Source organism: Stegastes partitus, unplaced genomic scaffold (assembly GCF_000690725.1).
Source record: "Stegastes partitus isolate 25-593 unplaced genomic scaffold, Stegastes_partitus-1.0.2 Scaffold567, whole genome shotgun sequence".
In the NCBI taxonomy this organism is placed as follows: domain Eukaryota; kingdom Metazoa; phylum Chordata; class Actinopteri; family Pomacentridae; genus Stegastes; species Stegastes partitus.
The window spans coordinates 366,943-385,920 of record NW_007578298.1 but is presented as its reverse complement, the minus strand read 5'-3'; the positions used below and the strand labels follow the sequence as shown (position 1 = coordinate 385,920).

Genomic DNA, 18,978 nt, shown 5'->3' with positions numbered 1-18,978 from the left:
GCAAAGCAAAATGTGGTATATAGGCATTATACTGTTAAATCTTAAAATGTTAGATTGTTATTACTGATTCATTAATGCAGAAGCAGAATTTAGCTGGTAAACAGTAGTCTAGCTTGAAAATTGCTGAAATTTAAATATAATTTTTTCTATTATGGATTAATCTCATCAATCTATTAGTTTCATTTCTGCTAATTAATAAGTGATTTTATTAATTAAATCTAAATATGCCAGGTAGCATCATTGATAAAACATTTGCATTTTATTCGCTCTGATGTGTTTTGTTTTTGGGGTTTTTTTCTATGTATTTTTTAAAAATGCTTTTTTCCAGAGTAACTACCTTAAGCTATCAAATAAATGCAGTGGATTTAGAAAATGCCACAAAGAAAATACTTGAGTGACATACAAGAACCTGAAATGTGTAGTAAATGTACTTTGCTACATTCCCCTGATGGTATTCCATCACTGGCATTGTGAATCTTCAAGCAGATGTAGGTTAATATTCTCTAAAAAAAAATTACCATTAATAATTGTTTGTTCACATGTCAGTCTATTTGTTAACTGAAGTGTTTAGAGTATAAATCTGAGCAGTGTCGTATCTTTTTGATTTTGTGATGGTGCAACATGGGCAGGAAGCTATTTGAATATTTAAATTAAGTTAAATCTGAATTACTGGTAAAAATCAGGTTTTAAAAATAAGGTACAAATGCACTCAAAAGTATGTTTTTATGTATGTGTGATGACTTCATATATATACACATATATTCACAATCAGTTATTGTAGTAGGCCTAATTTTTTCTATGTGACTCTGAGGTAAATACTTTTGCTGCACATTAACAGCTGATGGAAATTGACATAAGTAAACAAATGAAGTTGTTAGCGGTATTAATGCTACAGTTGGTTGAGGTGGAACTTATCTATACTGTTGAGCACAAAGATTTTGAAATCAATATCTTTTTTTAAAAAGTTAATGGTAATATTTTCTTGACTTCCTTTGACTAGTACAGTATTATACTGTATTTCATCCTGAGCATTTCTGGTTTTATGGTTATGGAAATTAACTAATATTGTGTCAACATGTTTCATGACTTGCTCTCACTGACTGCTGTACTTTACTTTGTACTGGATGTCAGGTATTGTATCTCTGGTGTCTCTCTCTCTGCTGTCCTTCGAGCGCTACTCTTCAGTCTGCTGCAGCATCCACTCAGACTCCTCTCAGTACCGAAGGGCCAGGATTGCCATAGCAGCCTCCTGGTTCTACTCGCTGGCCTGGACTCTGCCGCCGCTGCTGGGCTGGAGCAGGTCTGTACTGCTGCAGCAACAATCTATCAGTCCACTCATTAGATTGTTCACCCGTTCACCGATTCATCTGTTCACTCAGTAAACCTGGATTATCTGAAAACTAGGAGGAAAATCTGTGATATACAGAAGAATTAACTACAAATCACCATAATAATTACCCATATGAACCTTTTTAACACACTGTAAAAGCAAAAACTTTAGTTAAAGTTGTTTTAAGAAAAGCATATATAAAAAAGAGAAATCACTTGCTTTCAAAGGACTAAATTATAATATATCAATGACAAAAAAAAAACAGGACAAAATAACATGCTGCAATTTATATTAATCAGGTGAAAGTGAAAATCGCAAATTTTTACTCAGAAACTTAATTTTTAAAAAGCTATTTATCAAATTTCTCATGACGTAAGGTTGAGGAGAGCTCCAGAGGAGTTTAATTAAAGTTAGTTAAGAGTAGATGCTGCAGCACTGAAGCGTGTTTTAGAGTTGTTTACTATAAATCACTGATGGTAATTCAGCTTAGAAATATAAGTTTCCCTGCTGCTTTTAAAATGTGAGTTAAGTGCACTTCAGTTGAATAGTGAATTAATTAGTTGATTAATTTTATAAATTATGAAAGTGTAAAACTATCTCAGTTAAATTAAATGAACTTAAGAAAACAAGTTCAATAAACTTAAGATATTAAATTGAATTTACTAATCACACAGTCAATGGTAATAATATCAAATTCAATTTTTAAAAATAATTTTTTCAAACCATTTTTTATTTGTTCCTTGTGATGTTGCCTGTGTACTCTGTGAAGGACATTGGCTTACCGTTGGGTATGAAAGCGCTACATAAATAACTATGCTTTGCCTATTGTTTCAGCCTCATTTATGAGCCTTATAGAAATGTTAGAAACAGATTAGTATTTAACGTTAAATGTTGATTGCAAATGGAGATATTTGGAGATTTACCATTAAAAGAATCAACAATATAGGCTGTTCTCAATAAAACATCAGAGTAAAATCTAAAAATGTTTTAAATCATGAACAATATGGCAATATCCTCATCTCTGATTACTTACTTCTACTTTAAGTATGCATAACATTACTTGTGAGATTTTTTTTACAGCTGCTTCTACAGATTTTTTTTGTTAACACATACCCAGAGCAAATGAAAGAAAATCTTTTTGAGATTTCTGATAGATCAGAAAACAGAGCTAGAACTTCATAATATTGGGGACGTGAGATCACAGCATACCGTACGTCCTGTGTTGTGGAGCAGCTACGGGCCGGAGGGTCCTGGCACCACCTGCTCGGTCCAGTGGCACCAACGCACGGCTGCATCTCGCTCCTACGTCGGCTGTTTGTTTGTCTTCTGCCTCCTCCTGCCGCTGCTGCTCATGTTCTTCTGCTACTGGAGGATCCTGCTGGCTGTGCGAGTGGTGGTGAGGCAGGTGAGCTCACAGCTTGACCTTTGACCTCCGTTTAACGTCTCGCTCTGCTCTGAAGAACCTTCTACTGGGTTTCTGTGTGTCCACCAAAGGACTTTTGAAAGCTCTTCTGTGTGTCTCCAGGTTGCCAGGATCAACAGGTCTTCAGCTGAGTGGAGGGAAGGCCGCGTCCTTCTGATGGTGGTCGCCATGGTGACTGGCTACCTGTTGTGCTGGATGCCATACGGTGTTGTGGCGATGCTGGCTTCCTTTGGGCGGCCAGGCGTGGTGCTGCCTGCTGCCAGTTTAATCCCCTCCCTGCTGGCGAAGACCAGCACAGTCCTGAACCCGGTCATTTATGTGCTGCTCAACACTCAGGTAAGAACAGTTCCTGTGAAATCATCAGCATGGCCTGATTAACGCCCTGGTTGTTATGAAGCGAAAATGCATTATTCCCTTCTGACCCCCACTATACAGTGTATTTCATCCTCAGACCTTTCAGATGAACTCTGGTAAAATGTAAACTTTTTTTTTTAAACAATATTTATCAATTTAACTGTCTTTTTTTTAAACATTTTTTTTTCAGATTTTCCACGTTTGTTAAACTATAGATAACTAGTAAAATCACAAAACAAGGATATAGTAACATTCTAACCATTAAAAATCAGTATTTTTATAAAAGGTCATTTGTTCTCTTACAATATTAGGTTGTAAAATTAAATTATATTTCACTGTAATCAGCAAAAATATAATTAATTTACAGATATTTGCAGATTTTTAAGAGAAACTGTATGTATATTATGGACTGAAAAAAGGCTAACATTTTAAATTGCTATTTTGCAGATTTGCAGCTTTGTTAAATTACAGATAACAACAACAACAAAAAACAGGTCAAAACTGCATCGAAAGTCTGTTTTTAAAAATAGTAATGCAGTCTTTCACAATGTGCAATGGTAAAATGATAGTTTTGCATGTTTAAATCAGCTAAAACATTATTTTTACAGATAATTACTATTACCATTTTTACAGTTTTTGATTGTTCCACAGTTTAACATATTTTTTTCAGTCATCCTGGCTTCTAGATTTTCAGTTTTATTAGTTTTTTGTGTTGTTTTTAACATTGAGCACCATGTTCCAGATGGGTCAATCTGTTGTCAAATTGAATTTTCCGTTTTCACCGCTGTTTGTGTGTCTCTCTCAGTTCTCCAGGTGTTTTCTCTACATGCTGAGGTGCAGCTCAGAGGCTCCACCCTCCCCGGTTCACCCGATGCAACCCAGCAGCAGGGCAGCGTGGCCTCACGATACCAACCTGCCAACAGAAGAACAAAACACGGCACTTGCCATGCTCACATCCAGAGACCTGCAGGTACAGCAGCCCACTTCAGTACTGGTGGCTCAATATGAAACATAGAGGATACCAGGCATCTGAAAAGAGACTCAGTACACTTGAGATATTTTGAAACACAAAAGTAAAACATGTGTCGTATGAATTCTCCTTGTTTGACCCATTTAATTGATAAATCTGGAGACCCACATTGCTCTGCATCATTTGTAGCTCATTCTGTGATCTAATACTAAGTCGTTTTTGTTTATGCTGTGAACTATAATCTATTTTGTATCTTTTTTTTTTGTTTTTTTTTAATCAGGCAGCAGCTCATTGTGTCTGAGTTTGTCAGTTACATTAAAGACAAACAAACCAGGTGTGTCTTCATTTAACTCTGGATGTTCTTATTTCTAAACTATGAAGACTGACCTGCTCTGCCAGTGTGCTGACTGTTGTGTTATGTTGTGTTGACTTGACACCAATGGAGGGCGCTGTGGAGTAAATAACTGAATGAAGAAAACATGTACACTACATTGTAAGGTGACATTTAGGCTCTATTTATTAACGTTCAACAATATACAACAATTAGAAATCCTTTCAGCTTCCAAATTCCTGAATGAATGGTCAACACCAAAATAATTTATTAAGAAAATAAACATACGTCTTCAAAAATATACAGTCATTATGCTTCATGAACACTGACTGAACTCTCAGTAAGTGAAGGATTTTGTCTGAAGACACATTCACATTGTGGTGAAGTCATACCAGCTTACAGACATGTTGAAATACTTTCAGGTAGGAGGTGAGAGATGTGTCAAAATGCAGTGTATCACGGTCGGTCCACCGTTGAGGAAATGGAGCGTGAGAAGCTGTGAACTTCCCTGAGCAGGCAGTCCACTCCTCACGCAAGAGCTGAGATTTAAACCCCAAACCACTTGATGAGTCCTTGTTTTTTTTTTTGTTTTTTTTAAACACCCCACCAGTGTACAGACATGAACACCGCACACAAGTCTTACGAACAATTCAAAAATACACATGTAACACTAAAAAAATTCCCCGTGAGGTGCAAGTACTGCTGAACCCGAAGTCCGTGTTTAAGGTGCATCCATATCGAGGATCTGCACGGCCAAGTTTAACTGGGGTGAGGAGTTTCTGCTGCTTTCGAACTCTGAGGGGGGAAGAAAAAAAAAGGGTAGTGTTACTGATGACAGGAGAAATGACTAACCCTAAAAGAGGAAATCTAGAAGAGTTATGTTTGAAATCACAAGTCAGAGCCCCATCGTCCAACTGGCAACTGAACAATGGCTTTGATTTATCTTGACAACTGTACAATGCACAGCTGGATGTGATGAAGGCTCAGTGAGAAATACTGTTCTTTTGATTGATTAAAGCTGGAAGCTGTTCCTTAAAGGGCCACAGAGTCTAAACATGTAGCTGGTTTGTACCTTTAACAAGCAAAGGCCATGTATACAGAACAGCAATGCCACACCATATTGTATAAAAGGAGCACTCTGGCTCAACATGATGTTACCAACATAAGATGCGAGTCCCCATTTACAAGATATTTTGGGGAGCTGCTATGACGTCCCTCTTTATATAGTCTATTATAACTGCACATCCTGTGTTGACATGGTCGACACTGGCTGCATGTTTTTTTATGTCAGTGGAAATTGAGTGTCAAAACAGCATTTAGGAAGTCAAAGCAAGTTTCAGGAACAGTTATTTAACAAAGCAGTTTTAACTGCAACAGTGCTGCTTTACAGTGACAGAACATAAACAGGACAGTAATCCCAGACTCAGTCATAAAACATGGAAAAACAGACGTTTTCTGATTGCAACACCAGCTGTACGAGAAGGCACCGGGCCCATTTTTGCTTGATGCTGTACAGTAGGCCAAATTAAACACTGTAAACACATTTACTTATTAGCTTGTAGAACATAAATAAAGCAGGGTACAGCCTGATCATGCACCAGGCTTTTCCTGCTTAGAGGAATTTTTGGTGCCCCCCACAAGACATTTTAGGTACAGAAAAACATCAGCGCCTAATTGAGAATTTTAAGGAGTAATTATTTTTTAAGTCAGTTTTTGTTAGTCGTGTTTGATTTACGGATGCATAGATGACATTTATGCTAATGGTCAGATTACACAGATTCATTGTTTTTACTGTACATGAACTGACCATACTTAGTGTTGTTCAGTCACCTCACAGAGAGTATTCTGAGCCAGAATAAATCCTGTGTACAATACATCTGCCCGATGTTGCATTTCAACAACATCAGCTTTACTTAGAGGGACTGTTACAGGTAATCAGCTGTTCATTTGCACTTTCTCTCAAATGTTACTGCAGAATCATTTTCATAGCTGTCAACGATATCTAAAAAAAATATGACTACAAAAAAAGATCCTTCATTGTAAACTCAAGTAAACAGTATCCACTCGCAAATGTCAAAATAAGTTTTCTATTTGTGTGAAACAAATAATCGTTTAATCAATAAACTCTTTGACAAAGAATTCAAACTAAATGTGAAGTTTTGCTGCTTTTTTTCCATTTATATTTAACACATCAGGGTTTGGACTTTCAACTGGGAAAATCAAGCAATTTGAAAATTAAACAGCTAATCAGTCATACACTGACATAAACAACAAGCTGTGATTCTTAGTTTCGTAAGCTCACCTGTGAATAGTTGAATGGAGACACCATGGGGTCTGGTTTTGTGTAGTCGGGGGGGTTGGCGTGGGGGTCGTAGCCCAGGCGAGCCAGCATCGGTGCGATTTCAGCCATGTCGCTGATCACATCAGAGGGAATGTGCCCCACCCACTTGGAGAGGGCCTCTGTGTTCACTGGCTTCATCACCTGGTCCGTCGAACGTTCAACCCTGCGTAATAACAAACACAAGCTCAATTTATGTTTGTTTGTGTGTGTGTAACCGTAGCGCTGCAACTTTCATGTAGAACAGAAAAAAGTCCCACAGCCAACATTTAATTAACGAAAAATTGGCCACTGAATCGAGACAAATCCATGGCAGATTTGGAAGGTCTACTAAGACACAAGTATTTCTGTATGAATATACTGTCATAAACTTTTGCAGACAATTTGTGAATCATACAAAGTAGCACAATAAAGATATGATATGGCATACAGGTAGTATGGGGGTATTGGGGCTGTTGCTACCAGCCACCTGGTCCTTGTACAACCAGTGAGGGCTGTGTTTGTATTCTTGGCATAAAGTCAACACGTTTCTGGTGCGTGTTGTACTCCACCACGGTTGCCCCGTGTCCTTGATCCTGTTTGTAATATTGATGGACACATTCAAGGCACAGCCGGGTGAGGACAGTGTCCTGTTTGGGGACCTCAGAGTTGCATCTCTGCTGTATGACGTTGTTCTGTTTGCTTCATCAAGCCGTGACCTTGAGCATGCACTGGGGCGGTTTATAGCCAAGTGTGAAGTGGGCAGAATTAAAGTCAGTATCTCCAAGTCTGAGGCCATGGAGTCTATTGAACCTTCTGGTTGGGAATGATCGCTGCCCCAAGAGAAGGAGTTTAAATATCTTGGGATTGCGTTCATGAGTGATTGGAAAATGAAACATGAAATGGACAAACAGCTTGGACTGATCAAGAGGGAGAACCGATTAAGAGCAACAAAAGCAAACAAAAAATAAATAAAATTAAGAATATAACAAAAGTGAAAAGAGTGACATACAGTCATAAGCTAGACAAATAAAATAGTAAGACCTCTTAAACAAAATCAAATCAGGGAAGCCTAACCAATAAGAGTAGATCTTGAGCTTGGTTTTCAAAGATACCATTGACGTACACAGTTATTATGCAACATTGAATTCAAGTATTTTCAGCCTTCCATATAAATCACCTTGATTAAATAAAAAGTGTGTGCACACTTATCAGAACCATAACATGCCACATTTGACAACGTACAATTCTGAACAGGTTATAAAACATTTGGGTGACTAATATTGCGCCAACCGTTGCATAACTAATCAAAATAAGGGTGCTAATTCTCCCAGAATGTGGCCTAATTCTTTCAAATATACGCCAGGTTTGGGTTTAGCAGCATGCAGCGGCCAGATTCCCACAAAATCCCCTGAGATTCTGCCCTGCACAGAGATGCTCTACTTGAATCACGACAAACAAGTGCAGCAACACAAATTAAAAAAAATCTACCGTGGGAAGTCTGTAAGCTCTACTTGACCTTGAAAGTTTTGGCTGCTTCAGATGAAAAGTCTGGCGTCTTGGTGGCTCAGTGTGCTCAAGTACATGACTAGTGTCGAGTTTAAATCTGCGTCACAACAAAACCTGTGCTGCATTTAGATTTAGTAAAACAATGTAACACACAAGGATAAATACATAATACATAAATACTACACATATTGGGTTTTTGTGTCCTGTGCTGAGATGTCTTTAATCAAAGAGCTTCCATCCATGCATTGTCTATACACCACTTAATCCTCACTAGGGTCGCAGGGGGCTGGAGTCTATCCCAGCTGACTTAAGGTGAAGGCAGGAGACACCCTGGACAGGTCGCCAGTCTATCGCAGGGAATCAAAGAGCTTAAATAAATACATTTAAATATAATTTAGGAACAGGCGGTTTCCAATAAAATGACGAGAAGGCTTTGAAACACAACTTAGATTGTTATCTTAGTGGATAAAATAAAATATTTTTACTTCACTCACTACTGTGATTCCCAGGATTCAAAGAGCTTTCTTTTCACCATGTCGCACCACAGTCAGCCATCACAAGAAATCCTCTACAGTTGAGAGCCGAAACAATTTAAAAAATGTAACCTGCAACACTTCGGATAATCGTACAACTACCTAATCCATTTCTTTATCAAAGATGCAAATTAAAAAATCTGGAACGTTTTGCTCATTAGTTGCAGCAGAATGGTAAACTGATTATCTTTGGGTTTTGGTTGTTCTGTGACAGACTGTAGTTGATTCGTACAGCTCTCCACCCACGAATTACTCGAGGAAATCCGGCTGAGTCAGTGATCACTTTTAAGTTTCTTATTAAAAACACTTCTTCCTAATTTTATTTGAGTTGTGATTTTCCTTGAACAGTCTTTTATTTCTTTCCATACTATTAGTTTACACTGCGTTGGCTTTACACACCATGTTGTGCTTTGTCTGTCTTTTAAATTCAGATGATTTTAGGGTTATGACTCTGTTTAATTTTGCTGCCTTGAAAAGTGCTCTATATACAGAGCGTGTCAAATGCTGTATACCAAAAATACCAGGAAGTCCGACTACACCTAGCCAGCTTTTGGAGTACACAAACCAGCATGCTTTTCTGGCCATTCTGACCCACAATCATCTGCGCAGTTACATTACATATATCACAGTGTCTCATGTGAGAACAAACAAGATTGAGGGTTCAAACAGATAGCTGCTCTGTTCACGCTACAGACTATTGCATTAAAGTTTCAGGCTCAGTTTTATGAAGAAGTCGTATGTCCCTGTTGTATGTATACTGCATGAAACTGTACATACTTTGTACAGTTTCAAACGCAGCCATTATCGACCAAATTATGTTTTTGAGTAATGAAGAAAAAAAAGTCTCAGATTAATCAGTAATGAACACAACTGATAGTTAGACATTTACAAGAAAGCAAGGCATTAGTCACATAATGTATTGTGTTTTGAGTATTTAGTTTAAACTGTCAGGACATGGCTGTTGTTCTTAATAGTCAACACCCCACAAAACTCTTCTGCACATTGCACTTTATTCCCCATACATTTTTATGTTTGCTGTGTGTGCACTGTCAACTTTAAAAACTGTTGAGGGGAACAAATCACTATAAAAAAGCCTAGTCTGCACTATTTACAATCACAGGGTGTACAAGTCAAGTGATGATCTCTGTGTGTCTCTCCATGCTGTGACCCCACCAGTAGATAGGGCAAGTAAAAATAGAATTTGTTTTCGCTCGATCAATACCAGTTTTAAATTACCTGTCACCTCACTGTATCAGCCACATACACTACTCTCACACAACAGATGGCATGGAGATAATAAAAAATGAATACAACTCCAACCACAGAAACGATGGTGAGAACTTATATATGTTACATGAGCGTTTATTTAAATATATATGTTATTTAAATTTTAGTCATTAAAAGACAGACAGGTAAAAGCAAAGCCCTGGTTATTCTGAAGAACGGCTCATGATGCGCTTAGCTGACTGATAGAGGAGGCGTGAGCTCTGAGACACAGCTGCCTTTTAGTGGCATGAAAAAAACATAACACCTTTAATCCTGAAATACAGTCGGTCCTCAAAGCTAGCGGGTGGAAATTCACAGGATGAGTAAACACACAGATTAAGATCTGCATAATTCTCTATCATCAAGTACATGCAACATATACATGGATTGAGCCCCTAATAACCATGACTGAACTTAGAAACATGCTGGATCGTCAGAGGGGACAGTTAGGAGGGAATGTCTGCTACTTAGAATGATTTATCTTTGGTGTTTTATAATGAGGCTGGTGGATGAATTTAAAAAAAACAAGCAAACAAAAATGAAAAATGTGATTAAGGTCATGTAAAAGCAGGCTTAAAACCAGAACAGTAGGGCAAACACATCACACATGCTGGGGATACGCTGCCAACTGTGAGTCAACTGCATATTCTGAAAACCTACTGGAGCAACTTTTCTTTATGCGAAAAGATTAACCAGATTTTACAGGCTGGTTAAGCAGGATTAATGCTGTGTCCAAACTGCACGTCGGATATCACTGGAATCTCCCTCTTCCCACACTTTCCTGACAGTGGATAGAGGGTGTCTGTGTTGATCATTCTCTGCAAATTTCCAACAATTGTTGACATTCACATTTCTTACAGGGCATTATTGGAAAGCTGTAGTAGAGTGAAAGAGTCTTTGTCTTATTTTATGTGTACAACCCAATGCAATACTGTCAATATTACCATGGCGACACTACCTGAAAATGCAGCATTAATCCTGCTAAACTATTTATTTTTTCTGAGTTTTTAAACAATATTGTTTCTCCACTCTCTCTATGACACCAGCTTTTCCGGACACCTTCCAGTGTGACTCTTCAGACCAACTATTTGGTGATTTCAGCCTTGAAAATTTTTGCCGCCACCAGTGCAATAAAAGCAAACTGGCTTTCGTTTTTTGAAATATATTTTAAAACTTATAAGCCCTGTAGTGTATTTATATAAACCTCTCTACATAAAACTAAAGTTAGCTCACTATAGCTAAGACGTACACTTGGTAAAAACACTTTAAACACTCACTTGGATAGAGACACGCCACCAGCCTTTCCAATCAGTTCTTCATGGTGCAACACTGACGAGTCCCATTGCAGCTCTAGGAAGTGAAGCAACTTCCTCATTTCCTCCTCTGGGTGGAGAACGAGCTGCTCGTAGCGGACGGGCAGACATCTGCCTTCCCCAGCTGCCTGGCACTGGCTGAACATGGTCTCCACGGCACTGCTCCACTTGGTCAGACAGTCCCTGTAGCTGGTCAGGTCAAAGCCAGAAATGGTCACCTGTGAAAGGAGGCAGAGAGGCATGTACTTGGTCACAATGTGGCACAGGCACAAACTTGTCACAAAGCTGTCTGGAAACAGAAGAATGTGAAGAGGTTTCTGTGCTTGCAACCCTGTTGAGGACAAAAAAACAAGCTTACCTTGCGTGATATCATGGAGTGGACGGTTGCTCGTCCATCTCGTAGCATGAGCACAAATTTGGCTTTAGGGAAGAGGCGTGACAAATAAGACAGAGACTTCAATGCAAACGGGTCCTTGTTGCAAAGGCGAGGTGCAGGCTCTCCGTGGCCGACAATCACCTGGAACACGCAAAGATCATGACAATTTCAAAACAAAATTTCCTTGCTGTTACATACACACTATTCCTTGTTAATGCAAATATAAGCATCAATCAGCTGAGCACTGGTTCTCATGTGCAATTTTTACCCATTTTTAATCAGCACACTTTTTAAGTGCTGGTATGTAAACTGTGTTACCTTTGGCCAGAGTTCGGTTTGTTATATGTAGTTTTTATACTAAGCAAACCTAAGCATCTTACAGCTGTAGCTTCTTATTCAACCGAAAAACATCAGACTGATATGGATTTTTAAATCTAAAAACACCAAATTCCAACAGTGTCACACGATTAATTCAAAATGAAACCTACAGTATGTGTGAGATCTGTGTGTTTTCCACAGGCAATTTTGCAAAATTGTATCCTACTTAAATTTTGTGTTAAAAGACCATTTCATTTTTTCGAAAGCTTACACACATCTAAGCAAAAATTAGGCTGCATGCAGTGTAAAGTCAAATATTACATGATAGGCATTGATGTCATTCACAGAAAAGGGGTCCATTATACAAGTAATTTTCCTTGAAAAAGTACAAATATTTGCTTTCTCCATCACTAAATTGTTGCTTGTTTCATGGTAAATTTGAACATATATATATATATATATATATATATATATATATATATATATATTCCACTGTGATGTAACTGTATATGTATTACATTCAAGCATGTTTACAGGTACAGAGGTGTGTTTCAGACTCTCCAAACCAGAATGCACAACTAACCTCTAACAGGAATGCTCGCACAGCTGAGTCCAACACCTGGTCGGTGACGCCAGCCTCATCCAATCGTATTCTCTCCTTAACCGAGCGGCTCCAGGTCGCTCTCATAGCCAAAAGGCGGGGAATCACGCGGGTCTCTTCCCCACAACGCACGGCATTGTGGGCATCGAGCATAACGCGCATTAGTGTGGTACCACTCCTGGGAAAGCCCCCGATGAAGATGATTGGCGTGTCTTCAGGGAAGTGTTCGGTCAGGGATAGGCTCTGATTGCCCGAGCCCAGGTTGAGCTCCATCCACCGGTAGCGATGGCTTTTTGGAGGGCAGTCTATCCCACTCATGCCAAGGTAGAGCAGAGATGCAGAGCAGAGGAGCACACAGCCCAGCAGCAGGTTCGATCTCGTGCTCCTCATGGTTGTTGGGTGCGTGTGTGGGAGTCAGTGGGACATAAAATAATATTTAGGGGCAGCTGAGGAGACTGGAATCAGATGTGAACGTAGCCACGCTCTAATTTTTTTTTAGCAAAGGTCAGTTAAACAAATCAGTCAGGCAGCTCACAATGAGTGCAAGAAACAAAGCTGTGAAGTAATGCTGAACGAGGTGTAATGAAGCACTGGAAGGTGGAGTCTGGGAAGATATTCAGGTGCAGTTTCAGGTGCAACTTCTCACTCTTCTACAGCTGCTAATCTCTGTTGTCGCAGAGCAGGATCCAGGCCCACCACACTCCACAACCAGTCACGTGTCTTATCCATGGTTCCCACCTAAAACATGAGAAGGACACTTCAGCAAAAGCTTCAAGAGAACCAGTTTGTTATCAAACAATGCTTCTATTTGTCCAAGATAGTAAAAAAGGTTGTCAGTATGACAAGGATTTGTTCCTATCTTGACTTCACAAATTTCTGAATAATAAAAAGTATAAATTAACATATTTTATTTCCCAATAAATAACTCCTTACATTTGCTGTTTCCCTGCCTGAGTGAGCTATTATCAGCAAGCAGGGTGTGATGGTGACCGTCCTTTTGCCAAGAACACTTGCACACACTTTCAGAGGGGCTGAAATGCATCCAGTTTTTGTTCTCAAAGCAGCTATTTTGCATTTTTCCTCTGGGGAGCCACTGACTGCTAAACCATATCAAAGTTCACTGCGGCATGCAACGCAGACACTCTCTCAGGCAATGTATCTGAAGCCACTAATTACAGCTCGCTCATGTTTTTATTCTCACTGACAGTTTCTGCCACAGTGAAATGAAAAGCAATTTGTTAGAGCTCACATTACTATTGACCAAGTAAGACATCTTGCAACTTCCCCATTTCTCTTCTGCAATGTGCACACAGCAGTTTCAGCAGCGTATGTCCTGGACTAATTCCTCTTGTTAGCAGACAAATCAAGATACAAAAGCTTGTAAAAAACATTCAAACGCTGACCTCAGCAACTCCAATGATTTCACTAACGTTCCTAAATACTGATTTCACTGCAGTTTTAAAGTTACTTGGAAAGACCCATTACACCACTGAAAGTGAGGCTTTACTTCTCACAGGAGCAAATTTGAAATATGCCTCCCTGTCTCAAAGGTATTTTGGCGTCTTTCTTGTTCAGACTGGATGTGGAGGGAGCCTAACATCTGGATGCCACGTGGGGAAGGCTGTCCTCGCTGGGCTGGAGTAGCCTGCCTGAAAATTCTCCCTGACGATCAAAGAAAAAAGGAAAAACTGCTGGAAATGAGGACATCATGGCTGGACTGGGGCACTTAGGTGGTGCCTTAAGCCATGCTAAGTCTACTTGTATCCACAAGCTTTATATGTAATTCTAATGTATTTTGATGCAGAGATTAAGCCACTTGTAGTTTGCTGAGAATTAGGGCAGTGCAAGATGAGAAGCCTTGCTGCTTTTTTTTCTCAACAGAGTAAAAGGGCTGGATCACCCAAATTACAAAAAAGCATATATTCTAGCTCGAGTGCTGTGAACAGAATCATTTTTAGTATTTATTTTACTACTTTCATTGTTATATCAATTAAAAGAAATCTTATTCTGTCTGACCAACAGTTTATAACCCAAACATTTCCAGTACATTTCCCATAAGTCAAAGTAAAAAAAGCAAATATTTGCAACCAAGGGGCAAGAAACATGAGACATTCAGCACTTCTTGCAAAAGAGTTACTGAATATGTGTCTGTCCATCAACTAATAGATTAGTTGGTTCATCTTAGTCTCACTGACCTCTGGTTTTAGCGGGATATGAAGATAAAGGGATTTCTGTGTTTGGGTTACACTGAAAAAATGATACATTTAGAAAATCCAAAGCCACACCAAATAGTCAAATCCACAGAATTACCTGTGAAATGTTTTCAGAGGGATTTTTGTTTTTTCAGGAAAGTAATTTCAATGAAACCTCTTCATGCTGTGGTTTCTCTGGAAACATATGTTGAAGTTCTTTTAATTTACTTTTTGAATGTTGTGAGTACCACAGACAAAACTCATTACACCTCCACTGCTCTGAAGTGGAGGCAATAATCTCACATACAGATATCTGAAATCCTAGCCAAATAAAATCTGCTTGTGAGAGTAGACACCATTAGAGTTAAGTGAATAAAAATGGTGGTTTCTGCAAAGGCTAGCACTAAACATCTTCTCTGATAAGTCCGGAAATTGACCTGGAACAGGCCACTGTGTTTACCCATCACAGACATGTCAAAAAACAAGTCTATAACAAGCAGAAAATAATGACCTATGATCACAGTCTGTTTGTAGGCGACAGTTGAGGTGGCTGGCAAGAAAGCAGCACTTTGACATCTGAGAAGAAAGTTGTCAGGAAACCCAAAGCCAGTGTCACCTCTTCCGTACTCCTCTCTGGAGAAAACACTGACTTTCTGCCAAAGCTGAAGTCTGACAGGCAGAACACAACCAAACATATGATATTTTCCCTAAAATCAGATAATGCCTTAATTTATTACAGCCAAGTGCCTGCCTGGTCTCTGAGCCATACCCTTGAATGCTGAAACTCATGTATTTCTGCATGAGCCATTATTGTTTTATTTTTTCTATGCTGCAATGATGGACTTCCTTCAGTGGCAAAAAACGCCAAATTAATTGAATATAAAGCTGGAGGGAGCATTGACACTAACCGCCAACAGAAGTGAAAGCCTAAGAGTGAGAGCAAAACCCCTAATTTTCCCTGGACTCCAGCTGACACATAACTGTTTCGTGGAATTCTCTACACTTAAGGACACACTACAAGCAAAAACACAGTTTTTTTCATGCACTTTTGCAATTTTGATATTTTGCTTTTATATCATCATGTCTTCTTTCAGACTAAAAAGAAAACATTGAAAATGGGAGATCTGCAGCGATTAGTCCATTAGTTGTCAACTATTGGGCCATAGATTCACTCTTATATGTACTTTTTTTTTCGTTTCATAATTCCAGCTTCCAAAATTTTAATATTTCCTGGTTTCAGGAAACTTAATCTTTTTGTTGTGAACAAAACAAGACATCTGTTTATGCCATCTTTGGCTTTGGAAAGCACTGATCTTGTAACGCAAAACAGTCATTGTCTCTTTGAAAGTCATCGACTAGGGAAGTTTCATGAGATATCCGAGTTAAAATCTCCTCACCTGTAGTGTGTTCTCCTTATTGCTCCTCCTTCGTGCATTATCTTGTGCCATGTGTAGCTGTATGAGCTACCTTTCTACTGCAATGTTTCCCCTCAGTGTCTAACAATGTGAGATTATTGCATCAAAGCTCCACATTGAGTTGCAGCTGCCTCATCGTGGAAAAGTGCTGCTTTTTGTCCCCGTCGCGTTGCACAAAACTACGTGCACATTTCTGGGTATATTGTAAACAGGTCAAAGCTCTCACTGTTGTCACTCGTGTGTACGTGTGTGTTTGCATAAATAGGATTACAGTACGGTAGCAGAGCGCAGGCCCAGCAGCCACCAACATCTGGCCTGCTTGACGATACATCTCTTACTGCGAAAACGCACCGGAGGCAGGAAACCACCAGGTGAATGACCCGCTAGCAGCCAAACGCACACCGTGACGGACCAGCGGCCACCTACCGCTCACCATAACCGCCAACACAGCCTGTCACCTCGCCGTTCAACCGCCTCTACCTGCCAGGGACCGACTAATTCAGCTGCGTGCGGGTCGCTGACGGGGTCGTTAAATTCACAACTGTTAAAAATGGTGTTCACTCACCAGCGTCCGTGAAACTGCCGAAATCCGAGGAAAAAAAACCACACATGAACCTTCGGTCCAAAAACGCCGAAGCGAGCAGCTCCCTCACAGACACGTCGGTGTTTCCCCCTCTCTTTTAGCGGCGGAGGTCACAGCCGTGTTGACGAAAATATTGAGTAATTTTATAGAGGCTAAATTACACAGCGTCTGTCCGCGGACTCGCAGCGTAACTTTGCACCCTGAAGTCGAAGCTGCATCTACCGTTGAGACAGAGACAAAAAAAACACAGAGGACACGAGCGCAACCAGGCAGAGAGAGCCGTCCTCTGATTGGTCGCCGGCGTTCTGCTTGGGCGCTTCCTATTGGTGGACGAGTTAAAGGGCGATTCCGCAGCAAAAACCACTGGAGGCTAAAATAGCTTTCCCTTCATCGATTGGTATGCTCTCAGTAAAAGCCCACCGGGGAAATTTAATCACAGTGTGGGATTTAGTGGAGGTTAAAGCCGCCTCATTTAATTTACCCATCTTTTCATTAGTAACACATTTTGGTTACTCTTTCAGGGTTAGGAGGATCTTCATGATAGATTGTAGGCCTCTGTGGAAGACCAAATGTGACCAGATTACATGAGTGAGTCTGTCAAATTGCAATAAATAAACGCATAACCTCTTGAATTCATGGATAAGTAATGGCACATAAATAATCAATACAATAAATTCACTGAGCATATTTAGGCAGGGGTGTCTGGGGGTCCTCTGTGGAGTTACTCTCCTATCTTTAATCTTTGTCTTTCAATTTGACAGTTTGAGAGCTTTATTTCTTCCATTTATTGTTCAGATTTTGTAATGCTTTCCCTCAAAACTCTGGCCCTTCTTTAAATAGTCCCTGCTTGGTGCAAATCTGCACTGTAAAAAAGAAAAAACGAAAAAAGGCACACACACACAAAAATAACCCTTTAAAGATTGGCTGCAAGAGTACCGGGAAAATGGTGGAATACTGTGCTGTTCAAAATGCTGATTTAACTACCATAAAGCAGTTTGATTTCATGGTCCCACGTTGTAAAAGAACAAATTACAGATTGTAAAAATCAAAATTGTTGATGTGGGCATACTGTATAAGCCTGTGACAAACAAAACTTCACTTGAATATCATTTTTAAGTCAACAAAACAGGAAAGAATCTGTAAAATAACAGCTCAAAAAATGATTTAGCATTTTTTAATCTTAAATATATACAACTTATTTTTCATTTTTATAATTTACATGCTGGCTCAGCCTCGCAAGTGGGAAAAATTAGGCCTGTTAAGTTTTCTACAGTGTTTCTTACGGGCAGTCAAAGCAGATAAAATGTAATACCCAGCAGTCCATTGGTTGCCGACTTTTAACAGGGTTGTTTTACAGAGACCCAAGTGTGAGAACACAAGTCTGAGACCACAAGTTTCGCGAGTGCACAGAAGCAGTCTGACTCAAACTGAAGTACAGGACATTTGGTTTGCAGCAGTATAACTAAGTGCAGACGAGGAGGTTTGAGAAGTAACTGAGCAGATTTTACAATAAGCAGCAGCTATTTGAAAGAGAGGCCAGGGTTTTGAGCTAAAACATTGCGAAATCAGAACATAAAATGATTAAATAATGTTGTCAAATTGAAAGACCATACACTCTTGTTTAAAGATAGAAGAGAAACTCCATAGTCCTTCACTTCATTTCCTGCATTCTGATGAAATTCCTGCACCCCCTTGTGCCTTTTATGCATTACATTATGGTGAAAATGTCTTTATTTTTTATCCTTGTTTTATTGAATCTGTTTTAAACTTACTCTTTTATCTGCTGGTTTGGGTTACTTTCGCTGAAGAACAAGCACAGGCTGGAGGGAATTATAAAAGTGAGTGATCTGAGAAATCTCTCAATACTTCACAGCGATAGAGCCATAAAACAGGCCCAGTGAGTCCTCGCTGGCAGCAGTCGTCCACTGTTTGTTGAGTTTTAGTTGTTCCCTTCCGTTTGCAGATACAATCTGTGTAGGTGCATGGCCAACGGACTAAAACAGTCGCTTGTCTCTGCTGCCACTGTCTTTTTTAGCACTATGTGATTTGATTTTACTTATTTTCATCTATTTTATTTAAATGCATTTTATCATCGTAGGTTCTTGTCTTTGACTGATGATGATTTTATTTTTTTAATCTATTTTACT

General features: G+C 39.4%; 2 protein-coding genes across 2 annotated transcripts; one reads left to right on the top strand and one right to left on the bottom strand.

Annotated features, from left to right (window-relative positions):
* Positions 1-1,124: 1,124 nt before the first annotated feature.
* LOC103362308 (pinopsin-like) lies at positions 1,125-4,122 on the top strand. The gene is made up of 4 exons (XM_008288625.1): positions 1,125-1,300; positions 2,564-2,735; positions 2,856-3,089; positions 3,913-4,122. The coding sequence occupies exons 1-4, from the start codon at positions 1,125-1,127 to the stop codon at positions 4,120-4,122; spliced, it is 792 nt and encodes a 263-aa protein (XP_008286847.1).
* A 449-nt stretch (positions 4,123-4,571) lies between these two features.
* tpst1l (tyrosylprotein sulfotransferase 1, like) lies at positions 4,572-17,063 on the bottom strand. Its single transcript, XM_008288620.1, has 6 exons — positions 16,814-17,063; positions 12,624-13,379; positions 11,705-11,863; positions 11,311-11,564; positions 6,711-6,912; positions 4,572-5,203 (listed from the first exon to the last, which is right to left on the bottom strand). Exons 2-6 carry the CDS (start codon positions 13,029-13,031, stop codon positions 5,168-5,170), a joined length of 1,059 nt encoding a protein of 352 aa, XP_008286842.1. The 5' UTR covers positions 13,032-13,379; positions 16,814-17,063; the 3' UTR covers positions 4,572-5,167.
* Positions 17,064-18,978: the final 1,915 nt, after the last annotated feature.